General features: G+C 38.2%; 1 protein-coding gene across 8 annotated transcripts in view; it reads left to right on the top strand.

Moving 5' to 3' along the window:
* Positions 1-25285, top strand: part of DOCK8 (dedicator of cytokinesis 8) — an 89815-nt gene extending 64530 nt beyond the window's left edge. For all 8 annotated transcript variants that reach the window (XM_054651691.2, XM_077171548.1, XM_054651690.2 and 5 more), the window contains 19 exons: positions 1256-1401; positions 2116-2298; positions 2924-3059; positions 3632-3719; positions 5403-5499; positions 5803-5937; positions 7836-7988; positions 9054-9212; positions 9960-10060; positions 10504-10696; positions 15285-15428; positions 16254-16385; positions 18007-18141; positions 18658-18747; positions 19178-19414; positions 20072-20215; positions 21233-21339; positions 22188-22355; positions 22963-25285. In XM_054651691.2, the coding sequence (XP_054507666.2) occupies positions 1256-1401; positions 2116-2298; positions 2924-3059; positions 3632-3719; positions 5403-5499; positions 5803-5937; positions 7836-7988; positions 9054-9212; positions 9960-10060; positions 10504-10696; positions 15285-15428; positions 16254-16385; positions 18007-18141; positions 18658-18747; positions 19178-19414; positions 20072-20215; positions 21233-21339; positions 22188-22355; positions 22963-23026 (2612 nt within the window). In that variant the 3' untranslated portion in view covers positions 23027-25285. The remainder of the gene's footprint in view (positions 1-1255; positions 1402-2115; positions 2299-2923; positions 3060-3631; positions 3720-5402; positions 5500-5802; positions 5938-7835; positions 7989-9053; positions 9213-9959; positions 10061-10503; positions 10697-15284; positions 15429-16253; positions 16386-18006; positions 18142-18657; positions 18748-19177; positions 19415-20071; positions 20216-21232; positions 21340-22187; positions 22356-22962) is intronic.

The raw sequence follows: 25285 nt of genomic DNA, 5'->3' as shown, positions 1-25285 counted from the left end.
TTTATTTACATAGAAGTAAACTGGATTTTTACAGACAGGAAAAACTTCAGTGTCCTCACTTCAGGAGAAAGTGATAGACCAGAGATACATCTGTAAGTGCTCCTGCATATCTCTTAGTTGAAGTTTTCTGACCTGCCAAATAAAGCCTGCAAGGTCTGCAAGAAATATTTGGCTCTACATACACATAACAGTAGTGAAAATATTGATAGTGATACTGACATCATGTGACACCACAATTATAGAAATTAGATCGTATTCTCTTTTTCTATTGCTTTTTTGCTGCTATTAACATTATACCAAAATTAATTAATTAAAGATATGTGCTTTGAAGAGTACATTTTTGTCACTGATTCTGACAATATTTCACATTTAAATGTCTTAACAAAAAACTTACTAGTATGAAAGTGTTACTTACCACTTTCAATTGGGTAAGGTGAAAGCATTTACTATACATACATACATATAATATGGAAATATAAATAAATGCATAAATAAATTGGTTAATTAGATCTCACACCATTCTTTTCATCTAAGTATTATCCTTATACATAGATGAAAAAAATTATTATGAAGAAGCCAAGGTGTACCAATGTGCCTAGGTTTTAGAGTGTCTTCCTTTGAGAATCTGTCACAAGAGACTGTGATCACATGGGATCCAGCTGATCACTCAGGTTCTCTGAAAAACAGAACTTTCAAAACACAGAATGGATGCTGAGAATCAGACAAGATTTTTACATAACTTTAGTATAAATAACTTCATTTGCTAAAAGTGATTTCAGGAACTAGCAGGGAATAGAAGCAGTTAGGTGCCTGAAATAAAACTTGTCTTTAAGTCAGCAGGCAATACTAGATCTGTCAGCTCTTAGCAGACTTACATACTTTGTTGAATATTACCAAATCCATGTCTAGTTTCTGTGCTTATCCTCTTGACTGAAATTAACTAGAACTGGATGGTTCCAAGTCCTGTAGTACTGGCTTGGCTTTGAACTTCAGAGATAATCTCATGCTTGCTACCACCTTTTATGTATTTTATGTGTTTGAATAATTTGGCAGACTTTGCAGATGGCTCAGATGGCTGCAATTCCTCTTGCTAATGCTGTGCCTCTTTCACTGCTTGGTACATCAGCCAGACAAACAGTCTCAGGGATGGAAGTGCCAATTTTTTTGCTCAGTCACAGACCAAAGGAAAACTGTGACACATGAGCAGAAGTAACTGGATTGCCCCTGAAGTTCCAATGGAATATTTCAAATTTAGTTTCAGATACCCGCAGTGGAAAGGGACGCACAGGAAACCCAGAAGAAGAACAAGAGTCATCAGGTGCAATCAACCAAAACGTGGCCCTTGCCATTGCAGGGAGTCAGTTCAACATCAGGAACTCTGGAATACCTCTGGTGTCACTGGTATGTTCACTGCTCTGCCAATCTCCTTTCTCCTATCTGTTTTCATCTTTATTTCTTCCTCCTTTTATCCTTTTTTTGCCACTAACAGCTACAGTCAAGAGAAACTGCATTTCTGTTTTGTCCAACCCTGATGGAGCCCTCATAGTCCTTCTGTCATCTCCTATTCTCTTCTAGTTGGTTAATTGCTATTTTAACATACATTGTTCAATTTTTTTCTCCCACATGCCTGTTTCCATTTCCAAACCAAATCTAGACTCATTTCCAGATCAGCAAATGCCACTGTGGCAGCCCTACAGTTCCAGTATTACCTGAATCCATGGATCTAGGATTCAGATGTTTCTTTTTCTCTATGTATGGTCTTTCCTTTTATGCTTTGGTTTTTTTAATCTACTATGCATTTTGGCTAACACAACTGCATGGCAGGGTGGAAGCAAATGATTTCAGAATCTTTTTCCTACATTTTAATATGGAAATTATTATACAAGCATGTAGCAAACTGGAGCTTCTCTCAGTCTTTTACTTGTATTCAACTGGTCCTTTCACTAATTACACATACAGTAAAAATTACAATAACTATCACCTGGAAGAGGTCAAATTTACTGAAGTCCAATCCTGAGATTTGATTCCGATGAAATTTAAATAAGATTACTTTGCCCAAATGACCTTCCTCTACTTTTTCTTCTTTCAATTAACATTTACTTTATGTGTTCATAGCCCTACAGACAGACTGCCACATTAGGTCCTGATACTACTCGCAACCTTTTGATCTGTTTCCTTTGGATTATGAAAAATGCTGATCAGAACCTAATACAGAAATGGATTGCAGACCTTCCATCCATGCAGCTTAACAAGATTTTAGACCTCCTGTTCATTTGTGTTTCATGCTTTGAGTATAAGGTAAGTGAAACAAGGCATAGTTTTGTTGTCCTGGTTTGGATCAATTTTTTTCTTTAAATTCCAGCTGTCCGGGGGAAATCTGTTGTTGACAATAGTTAAATTAGCACTTATCTAATGTAGACAAATTACTTCAGACTAACTGACAATAGCCTTCAAGCAAAATGCTGCTGAAACTTTTGAGGAAGTCCTATGAAGGTATCCTAAGTAGTTTAATTATTTTCTTTTACCTGGGTATTTGAGGGCTATTTTTGGTGGGACTTATACCAACAGCTCCTGTAGGTACTAGATAGGACACTAAGGATGACTCCTTAGTTATGAGCAGGACTTGATGTCAGCACTCTTCTCTCTGAGAGGGTCTGTCTGAAATGGACCAAATAACCTTCTCTCTGAACTTTAATTTCTTTCTCTGTAGCACAGAACTACATCTTTGTTTCTATTAGCAGTGCATCTTGTACCTCATTCCTCATTTGCAGCATTTATTAGACTTTAAATATAAGTCAATCAAATTCACTGCTTTCTGCCCCCTCTACAGGCCTCTCCTGTTGTATCTCATTCTGGAGATGTAATTTGGTCTTATGATCAAAAATGGAGGCATTGGTGGTGATTGCTTTAACTTTACTTCCAGGGCAAGCAAAGCTCAGATAAAGTTAGCACCCAAGCACTCCAGAAGTCACGCGATGTGAAAGCTCGATTAGAAGAGGCTTTACTGAGAGGAGAAGGAGCCAGAGGAGAAATGATGAAGCGCTGCAGAATACCAGCTGGTACTTCATGCCATTGCCCCCCATACCTTTTGAGAGGAACTCAAGTGTCTGTAAACATAAATGAGTTTGTTGGGTTTGTGCACACTATCCATTTTCATCCTTGTCCATTTCACCCCCTTTTCACCCACAGTCCATTCTTTGCATGAATGAAAATATCATTAGGTTTCAACTGTTCAAGGTGTAGCTAGGACCAAGTTCCTCTCATGTGAAGAATATGAAGCCAAGAAAGAAGTTTCAAGATGTTCTAAAAAGTTATCTTAGTATCTAATTAAGAATCAAGAAATGTTATCAAAACTATCACTAAAAACAAATTGTTCATAGCAAAAAAGTTTGCTTCATTTAATAAATGGAAAATCTGTGCAGGTTTTTGTAGACATTAAGCAAGTTAATGTTCTAAAAATCCTAAGTAAAAAAAAAGTGATGAATCTTTTTACTAGAGCCCTGAACCTGTAAATTGAATGGTTTTAGTTCTGACAGACTACTACAGAAATATATCTCTTTCTTTCGGTGAGCTGACAGACTTCAGGTGTCCCCTTTTGTTTTAATCTCTCTGACGTATGTTGCACTCTTAGGGAATGACAGATCAGCAGGGGTAAATGAAAATTTGCGCTGGAGAAAGGAGCAGACACAGTGGCGGCAGGCAAATGAGAGACAAGATAAGTAAGTAATTTAATTAATGCATATTGCTTTTATTAGAACCAAGCTGCTTGGGGTTTTTACGTTTTGTTCTTGCCCCTAGGATGTTTTATTAAAAAATCAGTCGTTTCATTCCTTTCCGTCTTTTGTCAAAGAGAAAGAAAAATAAAATGTCTCTGTAGCAGAAATTTTCAACAGTTACTATGACACAACAAAGAGGCCACAAGAATGGAGAGAAGGAGAATTTTAAATTGCTGTCTACACATTTTTCGCTTCTTATTAACAGTGTGGCAAACATTAGTTAGTGGAAGAGTCCTACACGGAGGCTGGCTACATTTATTTTGGTGTTGCTCTTTGCTCTACAGTACATACAGTACTGTGGTATATGTTTTGCCACATTAAATCAGCTAAGCTGGGTTTGACATGCTATATTAATATTGAGAAGCTCTGTTAGCAGGAGTCAGGGAACATAATGCTTTTGGATTGTAGCAGTAGTCATAAGATGTGTGTCATGCCAGAGAGGATCCCTTCAGCATGTGGATCAAAGCTCAGTGGTTGCTGGAAATAGCCCAAACACCTGTAAAGTTCACTAAATTTGCTCAGTTCTTACTCTTATTGGGATTTCTGCCCTTATTATAGCACTAAAGTTTTGGCAGTCCCTTTTTTTTTTTGTTGCTTTGAGTCATTGTAGTTATTAACCATATGACTTCCCTGATTTTGTTTCTTAGCTCTTCTCAGAATTATGTTTGTGCACTAACAGATGGCTCTTTGCTCCTCTGGTTTTATTTTTGGGTAAATGTATGCAGCAGAGCAACTACACATTTTGAAGTCACTCAGAAGCGTGATTGTGAGGGTGTTGCTCCAGCCACAGATATGCACCTTAGGAACTTTGGCCGAAGTCACGGGATCTTTAATCTCAAGCTCTAGAGAGCAGCCTCTAGCCAGGCAACAGCACTTTTTTGAGCAGCTTAGGAAAAAGAAAAATGCCTCTTTGCATTTCTGGCCTGGATGTGTGAAAATGCAGTTTTGTTAGTAGCTGCTTCTATGTTTATTCAGCTGCAGAGGAACTCTGTTCCAGACCTTGTTCTTAAGTCTCATCTAAGAAGGTATATGTGTAGCCTCACCATTATCTCCTGTCTTTCATCATTATTTCAGTTCTCTCTTAAATGTCCCGGAACTCTGCTGTATGGACCTGCTGTCTTTTCTTGTCAACAGTCTCAGTCTCTATAAATTGCCTACATTAAACAATGCTTCTATGGCACAGAAGCAATTTCCATTTTGGTGTAGTCTACTTTTTACTTTTTGTTTTTACTTTTTTTTAATGGAATTGTCAGATCAGTTATCTATTACTCCATTTTGGAGTTTTGTGCCCTGCTACAGGCAATGCATTCAGAAATTACAACATAGTTTACTGAACAACTGAATGTGATACTAAGTAGCCATTATGCAGATGACTATTAAGGAAGAAAAGCATTTATCCCAACTGTCTAGAGGCCTAGTTTTCAAAAGTCCTCTTTGTGACTGCTCTTCTATGATAGTAGCTTTCCTAATTTCACTCCATAGTTTTTAAGAAACGTTTCTGAACACTATTGTTATTGTCTGTTCTTATGGGATCATTCAGAATGGTATGCATTTGTATTCTGGCTTTCCTTAAACAGTAACTCTTTGGATACACTTTGCTTGCTTTAATTAGAACTCCTTTTGCAGGACGAAAGCTGAGCTAGACCAAGAAGCTCTGATCAGCGGAAACCTGGCGACTGAAGCTAACCTGATCATTCTTGATATGCAAGAGAACATCATTCAGGTGAAAAATAGTAGAGGTGGCTTAGTTCCAATCCCTGCTCCCTCAGAAGCAAGTGGAAGAAAGAATAATTTTTCCCTTTGTTTCTTAGTGCAAATATTTTGAGATCTTCTGTAAACTTGTATAGTGTTGAATAGAAAAAAAATTCATAGGTACGGTGGAGAAAACTTCATGCTTGAAAACCTGTTAGTAGAAATTCTGAACTCCTGGATTTCTCATGGGCTGGAGAGCAGAACTTCAGTTCCTGTGTGCCAGTTCATTGCTGAATTACCTCATACAGTTATTGTTTTTCTCCTTCCTATGTAGGCCAGCTTTGCAGCAGAATGCAGAGATAATCTCTTGGGAGGAGTTTTGAAGGTCCTGGTAAATTCTCTTGGCTATGATCAGAGCACAACTTACCTGACTCATTGCTTTGCCACACTCAGAGCACTCATTGCCAAGGTATGCTCTTGATAGACTTGTTTTCATGCTTACAATCAAATTAATAGAGTAGTACTTGTAGAGTGAGCAGAGCTGTGTCCATTCACTTACCACTTTTCTCTGACATTTATTAAATGTATTTTGCATATGTAAATACAAATTACTATCTATAGGGTTATTACAGGATTTCTGCATCTGTTATAAGGTTATTTCACTGACCACACAAGATGGAATAATTAAATCTGAATAATCTTGTAGGTTTAGCAGCCTACTCTTAAACATATAAAAATAAAAAAGTAAGCAATTCCACATGCTTTATTTCAAATACATTCTGATTTTAATTAGGAATCTTAATACCAAGAACTGCACAAGAATTCCATAAAATCAAATTTAAGTTGTTACATCAGCAAGGCTAGTTTCCAGTCAGATGGGCAGCAGAGAAATCAAAACTTGTGAGACATTGAGGGCATAATTTTAGATTTCCATTTCTAGGATGAGTTTCAAAATGCTAAGTAGATTCTAAGACATTGACAGTTTTCATCTTTGTTCTGCCTGAAAACTAAGCCAAATCCTCATCTTTCTTCCACTTCTGTATCACCAATTAAAAAACTCCAGATCAGAAAAGGCAGCAACAATAAAGAAAAAAAAAAACTAACAAAACAAATAAAACCTCACAAATTTCAAAACATATATGAGGACAGAAATTGACCCAAAGTATTTTTTTTAATAATAGAGGTCATGAGGAGCTGGGTGCTTCATAAGGACTCTAAAACCTTTTTAAGATTCATTCTCCTACAAAGAAAAGCAGCTCTACTAAGGAAGAATGCATTAAATGTTTATTTTCCCTAAACTATTCTAAAATATAAATATGAAACAGGATACTCCTGTCCAGTTAATGCCTGTCTGCTCTTAAATGCAGATTGACTGACAAAGCCTAATTGCAGGGTAGATACCTGAATAGTTATGAAACTCATAATTATGTTTTCATTTTACTTTATCTTTAGAAGCTAACTTCCAATTACAGTAATGAATTTTGTGAAGCAATTCTTATTCTCATTGAAATAGATCTTGTAGTTAAGCTGACTCTGTTCTGTACTTCATGAAGCAATCAGTCCAATTATTTCTATTACCTTTTAGGCATATAGATGTTATTTTACAAGTAAAAGTGATAAAACCATCTGCCAGAAGGCTTGTAATAGAAATTAGACACAAAACAGTGAGAGAATAGACTGAAGAAAGGCTGAGAACTGGGATATTGGTCTGCAGATCGGAAGCAATACCTTGTGTTTGCTCAGACACCTTCATCAGTCCTGTGTGTGTAGATATGGTACTGGTGCATCTGTGCTGTCTCTGATGAGAGTTTCTTTGGACAGACATCCTGCCCCCTGAGTTTACTGCCTGCTGTGTGCATTGTGTACACACTGTAAAGGAGGGTCTGGCATGAAAGCTTGGCAGTGCAAGTTTTTTCATACACCATAGGAGAACATATTGGAGGCCTGGGGAAGGGTAGGGCATTGGTGCAAAGAGCTAAAAATTGCTCCATATACTTAAGGAAATATTTGCATGCTTCATCAATCATTACGTATTCTGAAAATAGCAAATCTCCATGCTTCTAAGAATTTTGCAATATTTGATGTTTTCAAAAACTCCTGAAGCCATCATACTCTGAGTTTATTCTGTCACTTTCTCTTTTTTCCAAAACACAAACCCTTCTTTTCAAATTCTTCTTTCTTGTAGAAAATCCTAAAAATGGAATCTGCAACATCCCAGGAATCAGAAGTGTGAATAAAAAGACGTATAAAATGTAGTTTTTGAAAACTTTGGACTTTTTGTGAACCCTGTCACTTTTGTGCACTAAGATAATGATGTTTTAATGGTTATAAATAAGGGTAATGAATGTTTTCTTCCCTTTCTCTTAGTTTGGAGATTTGCTGTTTGAAGAGGAGGTTGAACAGTGTGCTGACCTGTGTCAAAGAGTTCTCCATCACTGCAGCAGCAGCATAGATATTACACGGACTCAAGCCTGTGCCACTCTTTATCTCCTCATGAGATACAGCTTCAGCTCTACCAGTGTAAGATTTTGAGAACAGCAGTATATTTTGTGCCACCTTTTTTTGTGATCAATTGAAACAAAGACTGAAGTTGCAACAGCAAGTAGAATGCATCTGCAGTCACCTGGTCTGCTGTTTCACACATTTGAGCCAAGAAAAGTGCTAGAAGTGCAGGGGAAAGTAGTTTTAATTATTGTTCATTGCATTGATTCAGGAAACATGACTCAATATCGTCCTCCAATATCTGTAAATGCATCTTCAAACAGAGCAGCATTAGGCCTCTGACAGCAAAGACCATACAATGCATTAGCAATACCCTTCTCCTTGTCTTTTTTCTTTCATTCCTGTGTCAGACCGACTCAGTCTAGTTCTATTCTAATGCAGTTGCAACTTCTGTATACTCCTGTACACTTGTATTATTGGAATTCTTCACCAGCTCCTTGGTCTTAGGACTAGGCTCTGATTTTTACCACACATGTGGAGCAAAATACATACGTTATGCATGTAGATTAATAATGTTCTAGCATAAAAGCATATGCATTAGCATTTTGGATAGCATCTGATCTTGCACAGAATTTCCTTCACTAGTTATTACTTTAAAAGCCTTGGACATGTAAAAGTGTAAACTCTGCAGAAGGAAAATATACTGCAGGCACACCATGATTATCAGGGTATAATGCATCACCAATTGAAGCTCCCAGAGGCCTTTTGCCTCCGAGATTTGTTTCCAGAATGTTTTTCCAGTCATTCTTCCTCATCTGTTCCTGTGTGTGGTCTGATCCACACACCCACTGGCCTGTGCAAAGGGGGAAAGGGGTGCTTCTGGCTTTCTCTTGTCTCAAAATGCATGCATATTTTAAGAAACATTCTAGCTCCAAAGTACAGACATGTCAGAGTAGGGATCTTTGGCTTAAGTGGGTAAAACATGATTAGGTTTGATGCACCAGGGGCCAGTTATGTGAGCAGTGAGTCTACTGCTCTCAATCTGGACAGGAGAAAGTGGGTTTGCTTCATAGAGGATGTAGATGTGTGAACTGCAGTGCAGCCATCATTCTCTCATGCTTTTGGTTTTTTTTCTTCTGGAAGAATTTTTCAAGAGTGAAGATGCAGGTGACCATGTCGCTAGCTTCTCTGGTTGGAAAATCACCTGAGTTTAATGAGGAATTCCTTCGACGATCCTTGCGAACCATCCTGGCCTACGCAGAGGAAGACACAGATATGCAGGCAACGCCATTTCCCATTCAGGTTAAATCTTTTATGGCATCTGTGGCTTTTATCAGGAGCTTTCACATAGGACCATGCTTGAAGCAAGTTCTAGGTCTTGGTCTTCCAAAGCAATGAAACTAAGGATGAAGACATTATTGCATGAGTTTATGTCTAGCACAACAATAAGGGGGGAAGAAGTGATATTATTCCATAAAATAAGCTCTAAAGAATTTCCCCTGAAATCACATTACAGGAGAATCATCACTTGGTTTTGAGTACAGCTTTCTCCTAGACCTCAGCAGGAACTATGCCCTCTAAGAGTTTCCCAAAATGGAATTTGATTCATTATGTTTTCAGACAAGTACCACCTGGGAAACTTCTCTCTCTTTGTCAACTTGTCAGCAGCAATAATGAAAAACATATCAAACAACCGTCAAACACTTTGTTAAAATTCTTAGAGTAACTCAGGTTGTACTGAAAAACATCTGGTTTCAGATGTAAGATCAACTAAAGCTGAATTCCATTAGCACATTTGACTTATTCAGAAATAAATAGATCAAAGGATTTCAGCTAATTTTGATTAATTAAAATATGTGTGTGTGTAAGATTTGCTATGTAAGCAGCCTTTGCTGCATTACATAGAGCTGAAGAAAACATCCTGACATTTCCTTGGGTAAAAGAGGCTTAAGGAGATTAACATCATCTGGTGCAGATACTGTTGTTTTTCCAGAGGAAAAAATAAACACCTGAGAATTGATCTTTACATTGATCTTTGCATTGCTTCAGGTAGAGGAGCTACTATGTAATCTGAATGGCATCCTGTCAGATACAGTGAAAATGAGGGCATTTCAGGAAGATCCGGAGATGCTGATGGACCTCATGTACAGGTGAATCCATTTAGAATTGCTACTGAGAAAATTCTGGAGTGAGGTGAGCTGAACTATGCATTTTAGGGACATAGCTGTGACAAACTCTCTATCTGTTCTGTTATTGCACATTTCCTTTTTGGCAGAGCTGGTCTTTACCAGGGCACCCAGGCTGCAGTAGTGAGCACATTGCAGTGCAGCCTCTGGGAGGTGTACATAGATTTGGGCAAGGATAAGAGTCAGGAACATTGAAGAGTCTTGGATGCAGCAGTTTTACTTTCCTCATAGCCCCTCTATCTCCTGCCCAGCACCGCCTAACCATTTCTTTTGCTTTCTGTTTAACAAATCGTACAGAGTAAAGACAGAAATGTCTTCTTCCATTGAACCCAGGGGAAGAATTATAAGGGTATTTTTGTTATTTGAGAAGTGATTATTCACACCTGTTTTCTGGCCTGTGTTTTCAGAATTGCAAAAGGATACCAGACATCTCCGGACTTGAGGCTGACTTGGCTGCAGAACATGGCAGAGAAGCACACCAAGAGGAAGTGCTACACAGAAGCAGCCATGTGCCTGGTTCATGCTGCAGCACTGGTGTCAGAGTACCTCAGCATGCTCGAGGATCGTAACTATCTCCCTGTGGGCAGTGTCAGTTTTCAGGTAAAAGGCTTTGCTGGCATAAGGTAGCTCTGGTGTGTGTGTTTGTTCTTGTGCTAAGCAAAGCAGAGGTGCGTGCAGGGGGCAGATGTTACAATGGCAGTGTCCAGCTTTTATTTCCAGCAGTTTGATACTGTAGTCTCTCATAAGTAGAACCCCTCTATTATCACATGCTTTTTCTAGGGCTGTTACTTATCAACTGTGACAGATGCATTTTTCAAACTTCTTTCTCATAATCTAGATAATTGGAGCTGCTCAGCTCTTTCAGGCGTGTTCTCCAATCCTTTGACTGCCCTCAAGTTACTAACCAAACCTTTTTGACTGATGAATGACACAATCACTGCAGTCAAGCCAGTATATCCAAGTCTAGTAAAAATGTCCCATAAGTTCTTTCAGCATGAGCTGTAGCTCTCACATTATCTCTCTGAAGATTTCGCTGGTTCTTTTCGTGTTGTTGAGTTTTTTACTCAGTAATAAACTGATCTTTTCCAGACAGTTTTCTTGGCTTCAGTTTTTCACCTTACGTTTCATCACATAGATGAAAGCATAAGTCTTTGTGATTAAACTTTTTGAAATGCATATATATATATATATATCCACTTATTTTATCAGATTATGCAGTTTTAGATACCCTTACCTGAACTGACTTCAGTGCAAATTCAATTATTTTAGTGCTTCTTCTCTTCACATTGTTAAAAATAAAAATGGCCAAACCCTTAATTTATTGCCATGTGTTGAAGATTTCTCTTATATCATTATTCCCTGAAACCAGTGAATTGTTGGCTGCAATGATTAAAGTAAATTGTAAATAATTTCAACTAAATAGTAGAAATATTTTGTAGAATCACCTTAGATGTTATATAGACATTCACTGTTTAGACATTATTATCTTTATTGGACTGTAATTCCTTTCTTTAGAAAGTATCAGGCTTGTGTAGTCTGGTGTTGATTCAGTCTAAGTACAATACTTTTAAGGTTTTCTTTAGTAATTTTGTATCAGTATTTCCACCATTTTGTCCTGCTGCAGTCTGATAAACCTATCACCATCTGCTCATCTTGTACACTTTAAAGTAGATGATCCCCAAAGCATATTTCCTCTTCTGGAACTTCCCCAGTTTTCTAAAACAAATGGCAGCTCAGGATTCACTGCTTGAATACTCCTTTGCTTAGTTTTGTTGATCTGTTGCAGAGCACATTTTGTTGCCAAAGTGAGTTTGAAATACCTAACTAGTACTAATACTTGGTGCATTCACCATCCCTTGATAAAACCACAGCCACCTGGAGCTTTCCCTTTCAAAACAGTAAATGTGAACATGATTGAGCCACTTGGCATTTTCCATTGAATTGTTGGGCATTAGTATTTCCAATACCACCTCAGCAATTAGGTGATGGACAAGTGTTTATTCTTGATTTTCTTTAGAATAAAGATAGCTTTATGATAGTTGTTTTTAATGGCTAAACTTTTGGCCATTAATTTATTCTTCTGCCATTTTGCATCCCTTATCAGTTTTGTATATCTTCAAACTTTTAACTTCCATGCGTTACTTCTATTTACCGTTCTTTTCTTTCTACTTGTTAGATACTATCATCATTTGGATATAAGTGAAATCTGCATTCCCTCCCCAATGTCATCCTGCTCCCAGGCTGCCTTGAGTGCTTGCAAGCTCACACACTTGACCCTAATGCAATTCCTCCCTCCATTGCTCCTAGATTATGCAGGTTGCTATAAATGGATATGTTTTCATTTATGTTAAAGAATTGAAGTCTATTGTGCAAGGCAGTAGGCAGGCAAAAACTTAGGAGTTTAAAAGCAGCATATCGATTTCTCTCATCAAAATGCTTGTGTAAATACATACTTTCCAAAGACACAGTTGTCCCATAGGACAGAGGTAATAAAATGCCCTAATGACAAGAACCCAATTACATAACTCTTTATCTGACAGTACAATTTTCAATTTCAGTTTACTTGATAACAGTAATTAACTATAATAACCCTTTGCATTTTTATATAGCCTTTCAAGAAAAGTTTTCCCATTCTTTACAAACAGGTTTATGTTTTTTAGCACCTGTGGAGATCTTATTCAGATGACTTTGTTAAAAGAGGGAAACACTATGCAGACTAGCTCAGCTTCAAGTGTGGTTACAGGTCTCACTCACTGATTCTGTGATCATTTCTTCATTTGGCTCAGATATGAGATCAACTAATAGTGGTGATGTGCATTTAGATGTGGAATTGAGGGTGATAATAATGTGAATAAAAATATTATTCTTCATGAGCAGAAGTATTATCTCCTCTTTACAGATGAGTAAAATGAGTCAGCAAAGCAAGGATCAGTTCTGAATTTGATATTCTGCAGTGTATCTGTTAGCATCCAGAAAACTGACTGTCAATAGAGTAATACTTTTCCTTATATTGTACCAGACATAAAGCTTCTCTCCATGCAATCAAAACTATCTCTCAAAATCAAAGTGAGGTCACTTTCAGTGGAATTCCATTTGACTTAATTCATGTTTACGCTAAATATCCTTCACAAGCAGTAAAGCAGAATTAGTGAGAGTATGAAGTGCATAGGGACTGACTTTAAAGCACTTTCTATTAACACAGACAAGTACCTAGTGTGTGTCTCTACCTGCTGAGGTACATGGCTCAGCAGGTGGAGCCTGGGCTCTTTGGGCATCTAGGTTGCAGGCTACCCTGGCCTTGTTTAACATGGTGATAAGGGCTGGAGATCAGAGGGGTTTTTGAGTTCACAGAAGTACTTATTTTCCTTAATGAAAACTAGGCTTGTGAAATTCAATATAATTGATTATGAAATATATTGTGATTTATGTATTGCCTTTATTATACAAGGGATATGTAAAATTCTCCAATATGAAAGTAGATCAAGGCTTAAGTTGGTTGAGGCTTGTCCACTTTGCAGAAGATCATGCAAGCCCCAGAAGTATGTCATGCAGGCTCTCTCCTCCTAGAGTACATGGACTGTAAAACATGGAAATACATTCCTGACATTAGTTATTAGAGGCTTAAAGGTGGAGAAGGGATAATTGGTATCTGTGACTTTCTCGTTACTTTTGTATATAAATCACTTCTCTAGACTCTCTTCTCTTTGCTACAAAAGGAAAATAAAAAATAGTAAAACTTTTTTAAAAGCCATCAGAGTCACATCAAAACAGTGCTTAACAGCTACTGTTACAGAAAAGGAAAACCTGAAATTAATCTGCATGGCTTGTGAGTTTCTGCAAGTATGTGCTAGAGAACCGAAGTCTGGTTGAAGTCACTCTCCTCAATGGGACTAGTCAGTAAAAAGTGGTTTAGGTGTGCTAAATGTGCTGTGGTTCTTCCTCTGGCCAAAATTCAGATGTATTCTGAACTCCTATGAATTCTGTTCTAAGGCTGCGCTCACCCTTCCAGGGGTGCTGATGTGATGTGCAGACTAGGCAGTGTGATGGCAGCATGGCTGGAGTAAATTTCACCCATGGAGTAATAAATACATCCATAAAACCCATGGGGGGAAGCCCAATGCTGCTAGTGGTGTGTGGTGCCAATTCTTTATCTGAAATCTGATCAATAGTAACAGCCCTCAGTGTCTCTGCTATTTTATAAAGATGCCTTTAAGGACTCAGCTAGCTAGCCAGCTGGCATCCATCCTGCACTCAGACAGATTGTCATTGCCAGTTTCTGCTGAAGTGAGACACTATGACACTAATTTAACTCCTTTTAATTAATAGAAAATCGAAGCTTAGCCTTTCTGCTGCTGCTGAAAGTTACATATGCCAATCCTATACTAGATGTACACATATTTTGCTGTTATTTTGTACGTATTTCTGTATTTTATAAGATTTTTAATGTTGATGCCACACAGTGTCATATATTCAAAGAAGTCCTGAAGAACTGTTGTAGACATGTTATTTCATGGTCATTTAGGGTCTCAAGAGAGTGACTTCATCTAGTTTTATTTAAATGCACAGTGAGATCCATAACATTAACAAGAAACTGAGTAAATCCTGGAAGTTTGAAGTGTAGTATGGCGGAGGATGAACCAAGAAGAAGCAATCAATTATTGTGGTTTTTTGAGTGATATCGTCTGTGTCCTACTTCTCCTCTGCTTGGAAAAGGTGAATAAAAACTTCTCCTCTGCTTGGAAAAGGTGAATAAAAAGTTCAATTTATTCAAGCAGATGGCAGAAGGTCTGGAGTGCTGTTTGGAATTTCCCACTCCTCAGTGCCAGCACTAGGAAGGGCACATTGCTTGTGACTCTAGTAGTATTGGGGGTTAAGCTCACTGCAAGCTCCATGGAAATCCAGCCACCAGAGAAGAGCTAGTTTGACACCTACAGGAGTCTGCATTTTAAACCTGAGGCTAGAAAGAAAATTCATGATTCTTACAGCGAAACTCCTGATCTGCCATCTATGGAGATTTATGATGATACTTTCACTTCTAAAAACGAATGTAACTATGTGTCCCCTGGTTGCAACTGAAAAAACTCATTCCTCTTCCCATCATGTAAATATGTTGAAACAATTTCTTCCTCAATCCTTGTTATGTACTGTTGATTTAGGTTTTTTATTTGTGTGCTCTGATGTATTTTAGAACATTTCGTCCAATGTGCTGGAGGAATCTGCTGTTTCAGATGATGTTTTGTCTCCAGATGAAGATGGCATATGTTCTGGGAGGTATTTTTCAGAAAGTGGACTGGTAGGGCTGCTGGAGCAAGCTGCAGAGCTCTTCAGCACGGTGAGTGAGCACCAGAATCCCCAGGAGGGAATGGATAGTGGGCTACCTAAGCCAGATCCACAGCTTCCTTTCCTGCATATGAGGAAACAATGTAGTACTCCTAAACCAGGCATCACAGACCTGCCACAGTCCAAATAACAAGAGGACACATCTTTGGCTGTCCCATTACTGCCTCAGTCAGATTGATTAACCTAGGCTTTTTCAGCCTAGCTCAGCCAAATACCCACCTCTACTGTGCAGACCACAGGCAACATCAACAGAAAGTGATTGTCTCGGGCAGGAACCAAGACTTTCAGTTGATATTATCATGGGATAGTACATTTAAGAAAAATATTTTGCATAAAATATATATTTTAGGAGGCATGTGAGAGTTACTCCTATACTTCTACAAAGCATACAACCACAAGCCTCATAATCTACACTTACTATGTAAGGACTTGTGATTTAGCATCTCCAAAGGTATCACTTGGGTCCCTTTGTCCAGACATAGCTCTGTTTGCCTTGAACCATACATGACAAACAAATCCATTTCCTGCTGCTAGCCTGAATTTCTAGTTCTTGTAGCCTGAGGCAGAAACCAGGGCTTTACACAGGAATTTGATCAGAGATCCAAATTACACCCAGTTCATTCTTTGCTGTTCAGAATGGCCCATTTCCTATTACTAGTTTTCAGAACACCAAAACAAGCAACATAGGAGATTAACAGATGAGTCCCATAAGTCCCCTTTTCAGCCAAGCCATTGATGGAGATATGGTTTCTTTTCAGAGTGCATGAAGACTCACTTCATTTCTTCCTTTTTTTTTCTTTTTTTTTTTAATTCAAAGGGAGGTTTGTATGAAACTGTGAATGAAGTGTACAAAATTGTCATCCCCATACTGGAAGCACATCGAGACTTCAGGAAGCTTACCTTGACACACAGCAAGCTACAGAAGGCCTTTGACAGCATTATTAATAAGGTACTTTTGAGGCAAGGCACTGCTAGCAAGACACATTGCTGGATTGCACTATTTGTTTGAGACTGCTGTTAATAAAACTGTTCATGTGTGTATTGGGTTTGTGTGGCCAGGTTTTGATAGTGGAGGGGGAGAGTTTAAAGAGGGATGTCAATGAGAAGCTGCTAGAAACTTTATCCATGTCCAACAGAGCCAACGCCAGCTGCTGGCCAAGGCTGGCCAAGACTGAGCCCATCAGTGACAGTGGCAGCACCTCTGAGATAATATATTTTAAAAGGGAAAAAAGTTACTGGCCAGATGTAATTATGCTCAGAGGAGAGACAAGTGGAAAATATGTGAGAGCAACAGCTCTGCAGACACCAAGATCAGTGGAGAAGGAGGGGCAGGAGGTGCTACAGGTGCCAGAGAGAGATTCCCCTGCAGCCCAAGTGCAGCCCAGGGTGAGACAGCTGTGGCCCTGCAGCCCATGGAGATCCACAGGGGAGCAGAGACCCACCTGCAGCCCATGTAGAACCCCATGCCAGAGCAGGTGGATGCCTGACAGAAGGCTGTGACCCCACGTAAGGCTGGCAGGGAGAAAGGGAGGAACCACAGGCTGGAGCAGAAGGACTCCAACCCTCAGCAGTGGGAGAAACAACATGTGGTGAACATGCCCCCTGTTTCCCATCTCCCTGGACCACTGGGAGAGAAGATGTAGAGCCTAAGGAGAAAGGGGGAAAGGTGTTTTTAAAATTTGTTTTACTTCTTGTTATCCTGTTCTGAGTTTGATTGGTAATAAATCCAGTTAGTTTTCCCAAGTCAGCTGTGTTTTGCCCATGATGGTAACTAATTTGTGATCACTCCCTATCCTTATGTCAACCCATTCATTATCTCTCTCCTGTCCAGTTGCAGGGAGAGATAATACAGTGGCTTTGGTGGGTACCTGGCATCTTGCCATGATCAACCCACCAGAATTTGAAATAATTCCATTTTCTTTTTTCAAATAAAAGCTTCCATGTGCTTGGGTCTATCTACATAGTCTACAGTGTAAAAAGGCTCTCCATACCAAAAAAGCAGAAATTTATATAAAATGGTCTTAGCTGAACATGTCTGTGTCCACCTGGCCACATCTGTTTAATAAAAATAACTTTATTCTAAATTCACTAGTGTTTTCAGTTATAAAACTGAAGAGTGTTTATATTTATAAAACATATTTCATAAATGTGAAAACCCATGTAAATTCTCAGCACTCATACTCTCTTCTCTTTCTTCAGAAGAACCTTATTGCTGAGCCTAATCAGTTTCAAATTCATATCAATTTTCATTGCAAATTTGCAAAATTTTAATTTTCTTACATGTATTCAAAGGAATTTAAAATTAATAAGATATTTTGTTCTATACAACCTCCTTCATGGTCAGCTTAAATTTTAAATTAGATTGCAGTCAAATGTTTACTTAGTTCTATGCTTTCTCTTCTGTGCTTCTATTGCATCAGCACTGATGATATATAGAAGTGGCTTTAAAATGGTGAAAATGTAGGACTAGTGGATTCTCTCATACATCAGTTGAGGGGAAAAAAAGGCTTCCAAATACTGCAATGTCCACATAAAGCAGTTGTAAATTTCCTCTTCTCTTTATCAATTAGGGACAGAAACGAATGTTTGGAACTTACTTCCGTGTTGGTTTCTATGGATCAAAATTTGGGGACTTGGATGAACAGGAATTTGTTTATAAGGAGCCTGCAATTACAAAACTCCCTGAGATTTCTCACAGATTAGAGGTAAGGAAAAATATTATGTTAACAGGATCTCAAATGGTATATTTTTTCAATTAATCCACACAGTCCTAATATTGTCATTGCTGTATAAAAAATCAGTAACAAACTGATTTTTACCATAGATTATTTCCTTAGTGCATATCCTTTCCACAGTATCTCTTTTTAAGCATAATTATGTAAGTGATCCATTCTTTTGCGGCTATATCTCTTACAAGCAGGCCTGTAAAACATTTAGTGATTTTGAGCATGCTAGATATTTGCTTTGGTGTTTTTTCAGCTTTTTTTTATAGAATTTCTATGTTCCCTCCTGATTATTTAACCTCAAGTTCTGTGATTGTCTGAGCAACTCACAGTGATCTTTGTCAGAAGATGCCTTACCCTGGCCAGCTGTGGTTTGTGGAGCAGTATACTGACTGTACAGAGCCCAGAAATCATCATGGGTGTCACTCCTTTCTCCTAGAATTGCATTAGCATTGCATTAAGGACTAAAATTTTCGGATAATTCTGTTTCCTTTCTAGGGATTTTATGGCCAGTGTTTCGGGGAGGATGCTGTGGAAGTGATTAAGGACTCTGCTCCTGTAGACAAAAGAAAGCTGGATCCCAATAAGGTAGGGAAAGTACTACCAAGAGGGTTGAGTGCTTTGTCACACAAGAGAAATGGGAAGAGAAGGTCTCTTTGCAACTTTTATGCTCAAACATTAAGGCTCTAAAAGAAACCACTCAGCTTGGTATCTCTGTGCCCAGGGATATTAAAGCCTCGGTGACAGGCTTAGCATGGTAGCTTGTCACAGAGTATAGAAATTAAAAGTTCTGGTCTCTGGTCCCTGCCCTGGTTCTGATCCCCAGGGTTAAGCTGTGCCTTCCTAGATGCAAGTTTTGTTAGCTGTGAATAAGAAAATGACCCCTGAAGGATTTTCAGCTCTTTGCTTTTCCAGACCTTCCTTAGGAAGTGTGTACTGTGGGATACTTCACATGCGCCGTTGCTTTTACATTCCTCAGGTTGTAAAGTACTGTAATGGTTCTTCCCTCTTTTCTTAGGCATACATACAAATTACTTTTGTGGAGCCCTATTTTGATGAGTATGAGATGAAGGACAGAGTTACTTATTTTGAGAAGAACTTCAACATCTGCCGGTTCATGTACACTACGCCTTTCACTATGGATGGGCGTCCCAGAGGAGAACTCAGTGAGCAGTACAAGAGGAACACCATCCTAACCACAATGCATGCTTTCCCCTACATCAAAACTAGAATCAATGTCATCCAAAGAGAAGAGGTAATTGGGTTTTGAAGACAGATCTAATTTCTCAAGGACTGAAGGAGTCTCTGGGTGGGAAGATTTCTAAATTTATGCTTGGCAGAAAAAAAAGAATGCTGAATTTGTCAGACACTGCTCTTGTAAACAGGACTATCACAGAAGGGACAGACAAGGCAAGATAGAGATATACTATGGAGAAGAGACGAGAGCCAATGTACATTCTTCTTTTGACCTCCTAGCTCTAATGCTGTGTAGGAGGATATGCGGAACTCTGTTTGTAGCTATACTTCCAGCTAATAAGGCAGAAGTAGGATAGGAGTACAGTCAGAGAACTAGATTGGGCTTAGGGCTGGTTTAGAGACAGGGAAGCTTTGTACTGTAGAAAGTACAACACCATTTCAGGCATGAAGTAACCTAGAATAAGAATGAATTTATGTGAACAGTAGGTCTGATTCACACCCTATTTCTGCAAATGGTAAGATGTCTAAGATCAGCTGCACTGTCTACCAAGATGACCATCTACCAAGTTAGACTGAACAGTGTTTCTGGGTTTCACAACTACTGCTTTTGAAACAGGAGAATGATATTGTTGTATTTAGAACAGGTCAGCTGCATGCATGATTCATGCATGATTCATGCATGATAATGAACCATCTTTTCGTCCCTTTCCCTTAGTTTATTTTGACACCAATTGAAGTTGCTATTGAAGATATGCGTAAAAAAACGCAGGAACTAACTGCAGCCACCAACCAAGAACCACCAGATGCCAAAATGCTCCAGATGGTTTTGCAGGGCTCAGTTGGAGCCACTGTAAATCAGGTAAGGGATCCAAATAAGCCAGATGAAGTGTACTTTTCTGACTGTGCATTCTTTTTTGCACTCCTGCTTCTTGCATTGGAAGAAGTACATCTAGTCAGACACATTTAGTCACTGTGTGTATTTAAGCTTCATCCCTTGATATTTAGTCACTATATACTGTTCATTACCTATGCTTTTGGTGAAAGTGTTCATGGGAAGCACTGTTCTGGCTGTAGGTGCAGAAACTCATAGAAGTCTTGTGAATGCATACAAGGATTTTTCATTTCTAACATGCTAGCCATCTCAGCCATTTGGTTCATTCCAGATTTATCCTTGGGGAATGGGAATAATAATAACAATTTTCCTGTAGAACCACTACAAACTCAGTTTCATGGAAATCAAATCAATATATGAAGTCAAGACCTGAGTGCCCCAAAGTAAAGCTGAGATACAATAGGTATAACATAAACATACACACTAAAAAAAAGCCCAAGAAATTAAAAGAAATTAAAATGGAATGCTGAAGCCATGGCTGAGCAAAAACAGTGTTATGCACAATTTCACAGAGTTTGGAGTTTTCTTCTGAAAGCCTAAATGCTCTCCATTTCCAACCAATGCATCTATTATGAAATAATGTACTGTTATAAGCTTTGCAAAGAGTGATCTTTTCCAGCACTGGGTTTATTGCCTGAAGGTCTTGTAATACACACGCAGGAGCTGTGTTTCTCTAATATAACCAGGTTTGTCACTAGAGTGTCTCAGCTCCTCTCTGCTGCGCAGAATTTGTTCCCTTTGTTGTGGAGCTGGAGGAGGAATAATAACAAGAGACGATAAGATATGATGGGCAAAAATTCTGCTTGCCAAAGGAAATATTATGGGGGAAAGGGAGCTAAAATCCATCCTGTTATGGTAACTGTGCATAGTTTTATTTTCTTTCATCATTGCACTCATGAAATAACAAACAGCTTTAAACAAATGTGTGTTCTGTTTTCAGTCTAAGCAGGTGGGTTTAACATTTTCCTGTGTTATTTCCATAAGGGACCACTAGAGGTAGCGCAAGTGTTCCTGGCTGAAATTCCAGCAGACCCCAAACTTTATCGACATCACAACAAGCTGAGGTTGTGCTTCAAAGAGTTTATAATGAGGTCAGTAAAACAAAATAGAAATGCTGAATTGCATCAATACATTCAATATCAGCAATACTGCAACGATAATATGACTGAGTAATTGCCTATGCAAGTTAACATCATGAATCCTGGCATCTCACACCTTGAGCACTCAGGCCACACTTGTTATTTCTGCTTCACATGAATGCTTAGGTAGGCATTGTGTTCTCAAAGGGAAGAAATGTTAACACTCTACACTAATAATGTATAAATTAAGATCTTCCATTTGTTTTATCTTTCAACATCTTATAGAAATCAAACATTTCAGACTATTGCCTTGATTTGATTTTTAATAAAATGACATTCTTACTTAGAAAGCTGTTTACAAGAAAACCACATCTGTCAAGCAGACACAGTGATAGTGGCCGACACATGTCCTTTGCCTTAGATACATTTGTAAATCTCAACAAGAATATTCACATAGGAAGATACTCATCTCCTTAGTCCTGACTATCCTCCTTGCTGAAGGATAAGTTTGAGTTAAATAAAAACAAGTCTTATGCAGAAGATATAGCTTCTAAGTATTGCTATTGCCAATTTATCTCTTTATACAGTAAGTAGGCAGCTAGTTCAGTATTCTGCAGTCATCAAATTTGCTTTCTATTAGTTCACTCATGCTTTACTAATTTCTTTAAAATATCATCTCAGTTTATTGGGAAAAACAGAACTTTCTTATTAGTTCGTTGTCACTTGAGTCTTGACCAGAGGAACACCTAGACTAAGGGAACTGGATTCTTGTCCATTTAAATTACCTAACACAAAATGAGGGAGTTTAACAAAGTAGATTATATATATATCATGTATTTTTTTTCTTTCCTTTTGTCTAGGTGTGGTGAAGCACTGGAGAAAAACAAGCACCTTATTACTGCTGATCAACGGGAATATCATCAGGAGCTCAAAAGAAACTACATGAAACTGAAGGAGAACCTTAGACCCATGATTGAGAGGAAGATCCCAGAGCTGTACAAACCTGTAGTGAAAGTCCATAGCATAAGGTATAGTTAAACCATAGGGCAGGTTATCTGTTGTGGCTATAAAAAATATGCCATTTTTTGCAAGGAAGAAAGGGAGTTGTACTGGCAGCTAAAACAAAGCTGGAATGTACACTGCCAACTCTATTACTGATTAAAGAAATCTGCTGACTTCCACTGGAGATCATTGTAGTGTTAGCTGCGTTTCTCAAGTTCTGCATTGTGGGGGTAGAGGATTTATGTAATTTCAATGCATTGTTAGATAAGACTTCCCTCTCACCCTAACAAATTTACTGGAAATATCTTGTGATTTTTCAACCTTTGAAGCCAGAAAGGAGGTAGAACAAGTATGGCACCATGTGGTGTTGGGCAGCATGAAGTCACCCTTTCACTACAAAAAACATAATCCTTTTTAGTCATGTGACTGACACAGAAGAGTCTAATGTTCTTTGATTATGACTATATGTTTCTTCACAAGCCACTGTGTCTAGCTTGGGGTGGGAGAAGAACAAATGACAACTCTGACCTGCCAACACATAGCATGTTTCAGCTGAGCTCCTTTTCACAGGACAGGTATTTCTGTGATTGTTTTTCATTTGCCAACTCTATTTATGAATCTGTTTCATTGCAGGGAATCTTTTCGTAACCACAGTTTTAGGAAATACGATACCCAGACTTCTTCCCAAAGCACATAAGAACTAGCTGCTTTGGCCAAGGAAGAGCTTCATGCTGCAAGACAGAAGTGATGGAGTATTTTTTCTGCATCTATGAAATCAGAAATCTCTTACAAGACAGCATGTGCACTTTCTGGACAGCATGCAGAAAAGCATTTATACAAGATCACCGAATGAAAAATAGGGGATAAATCCTAACCAAGCACGTATGCCAAGGGCTTGGAAAGGAAGGGGATGCTTTTAGATACTTTTGTATATATTGTACAATAATGGCCTAATGCAGAGGGGTGGACCTTGGAGTGGTCAGTGGCATGAAGCCATAACTAGGTAACAGACATAGAACTGTGTAGTTTGATTGAGGTGAATCCAAATAACATGTCTAATAACAACAAATTATATATGTTTATAGTCCTTTTTCAAGACAGCATTTTTCCATGTGTTTTTGGCAATGAAGCACATTCTGCAAGTTAATCACATGCTTAAATTTTGTCTTAATGAGGAGAGACATTGTTACCTGCTCAGTGTTTGCTGAGCTGGCGCTCTAGGCAAGGATAATTTCCTCAGTCAGTTTCTGAACAGATTCTTGGTCATGGCCCTTAACTGCAGGGAATTCTGCACAAGTTTTCTCAACCATAGCATGAAAATCAAGAAGTAGTAATAGATAGTTCATATAGATCTTCTAAATTTTTTTCTAAGTATAGGGACATGCAGTATAGTGACTTGACATGCAGTTAGTAATATGTGACATATTTAGCAGAGCTAACAGTAATAGTTTAAAAAGAAGATGCTAAGCTATGAGTGATTCTTTATTACATAAAGCTCTTATGTAGATAACCTTATTCAAAATTAACTACAGAAGCTCACAATGGGGATTTCTTGCAAATCACTTGACTCAGGCTTTACTGCAGTTTAAGAGAAATTAGCATATAATTTATAAAACTGAGTGCTTGGTATTTTTTGAGTCCTAAGCAAATATCTTACTGTGTAATCTTTATAACACTTCTCTTAATTGTGGAAGTGTTATTACAATTTTGCAGATGAGGATGCAAAGAGAGAAGATAAGTTAGGACTTTGGAACTCATTTAGGACTTTTGGAACTCATTAGGACTTTTGGAACTCCTTTAGTGAGGCAATGGAAGAGCTACAATTTTTATTGTGACTATGCTTGCCACAGAATGTTTGTGTTTTGAAACAAAGATATGTGAAAGCATCATAAATATTACTTCCTCTCCTGCAGGTCTTCTATGTTTTGGAAATGTTTCTTTAATGCTGATTAAAGTAAGCAATTCCATTTGCCCAAACACAGAATTTAATGTTAAAATTCAAGGAAATGGTCAGGTTTTTTTCTTTATGCTTAATTTTAGAAAATTACAGTGAACTTTCTCACAACTGATGCCATATGTTTCCAAAGGCAAGGCCTCTTTAATCCAAAAGTTTAAGGGAGATTGAGGTTGCTCTTAGTGGAAACATTTTGACTTTTATGGTCACCTGCAGCCTTGCCATTTGATAATATGAAAAGCACTTTTTTGGCATTTGTATCATATTTTGAATGTGCTTCACAGAAGATTAGCACAGATGATCAAACAAGATGAGATGTGGAAATACATGAAATAAACCCTGTAGTTACACGGCACCTGGAGTGTAAGAAAATAATTTCTGTCCTCATTCACAGTATTGTTAAATTAAATAATCGGGAATAAGAACTCCCTGACTTTGAAGTGAGCATATCCAAAGTACATAAGCAAATGGTATAAAAAGCTCAAAGCAAAAGATGCCTCTATGTCAGAGTGGCTTCTCTATATTCAAATTCCTTTGAAACAGTTCTAGATTGAAAAATAACTGATTTCCCAAAGTTTGATGCTATGAGATCTCTGTGTTTTCTCTATTGTTTTTAACTTCCAGTTGAGGAGAAAGGTCAAGATATTGTCATCTATCAAACCCACAATTCAACATCACTGTTTACAAGATACTTATCCTTTACAGACTAACTAACAGAAACCCCTTACAAGGGTACAATATACTAGATAAAAGTAATGAAGTGGTTCCTTGAACTGAAATAACACTCAGGATAATATGAATACTGACAGATGCTTCACTCCCATTTTACAAGTTGAGCACCTCGCAATCAGATGGCCAGTCTTGCCCTCAGTTTGCATTTCATGTTGTCCCTTCTGCAAATGGAACATGGCTTGTATATTTCTTTCAAGAGCTGAACTATGTGAAACAAATTTTCTATCTTACAATATACATTTTGCAATAAAGTGACTGTTACACAGCATA

Source organism: Agelaius phoeniceus, chromosome Z (assembly GCF_051311805.1).
Source record: "Agelaius phoeniceus isolate bAgePho1 chromosome Z, bAgePho1.hap1, whole genome shotgun sequence".
Lineage (NCBI taxonomy): Eukaryota > Metazoa > Chordata > Aves > Passeriformes > Icteridae > Agelaius > Agelaius phoeniceus.
The sequence above is the reverse complement of the archived record's forward strand: the minus strand, read 5'-3'. Positions and strand labels throughout refer to the sequence as shown.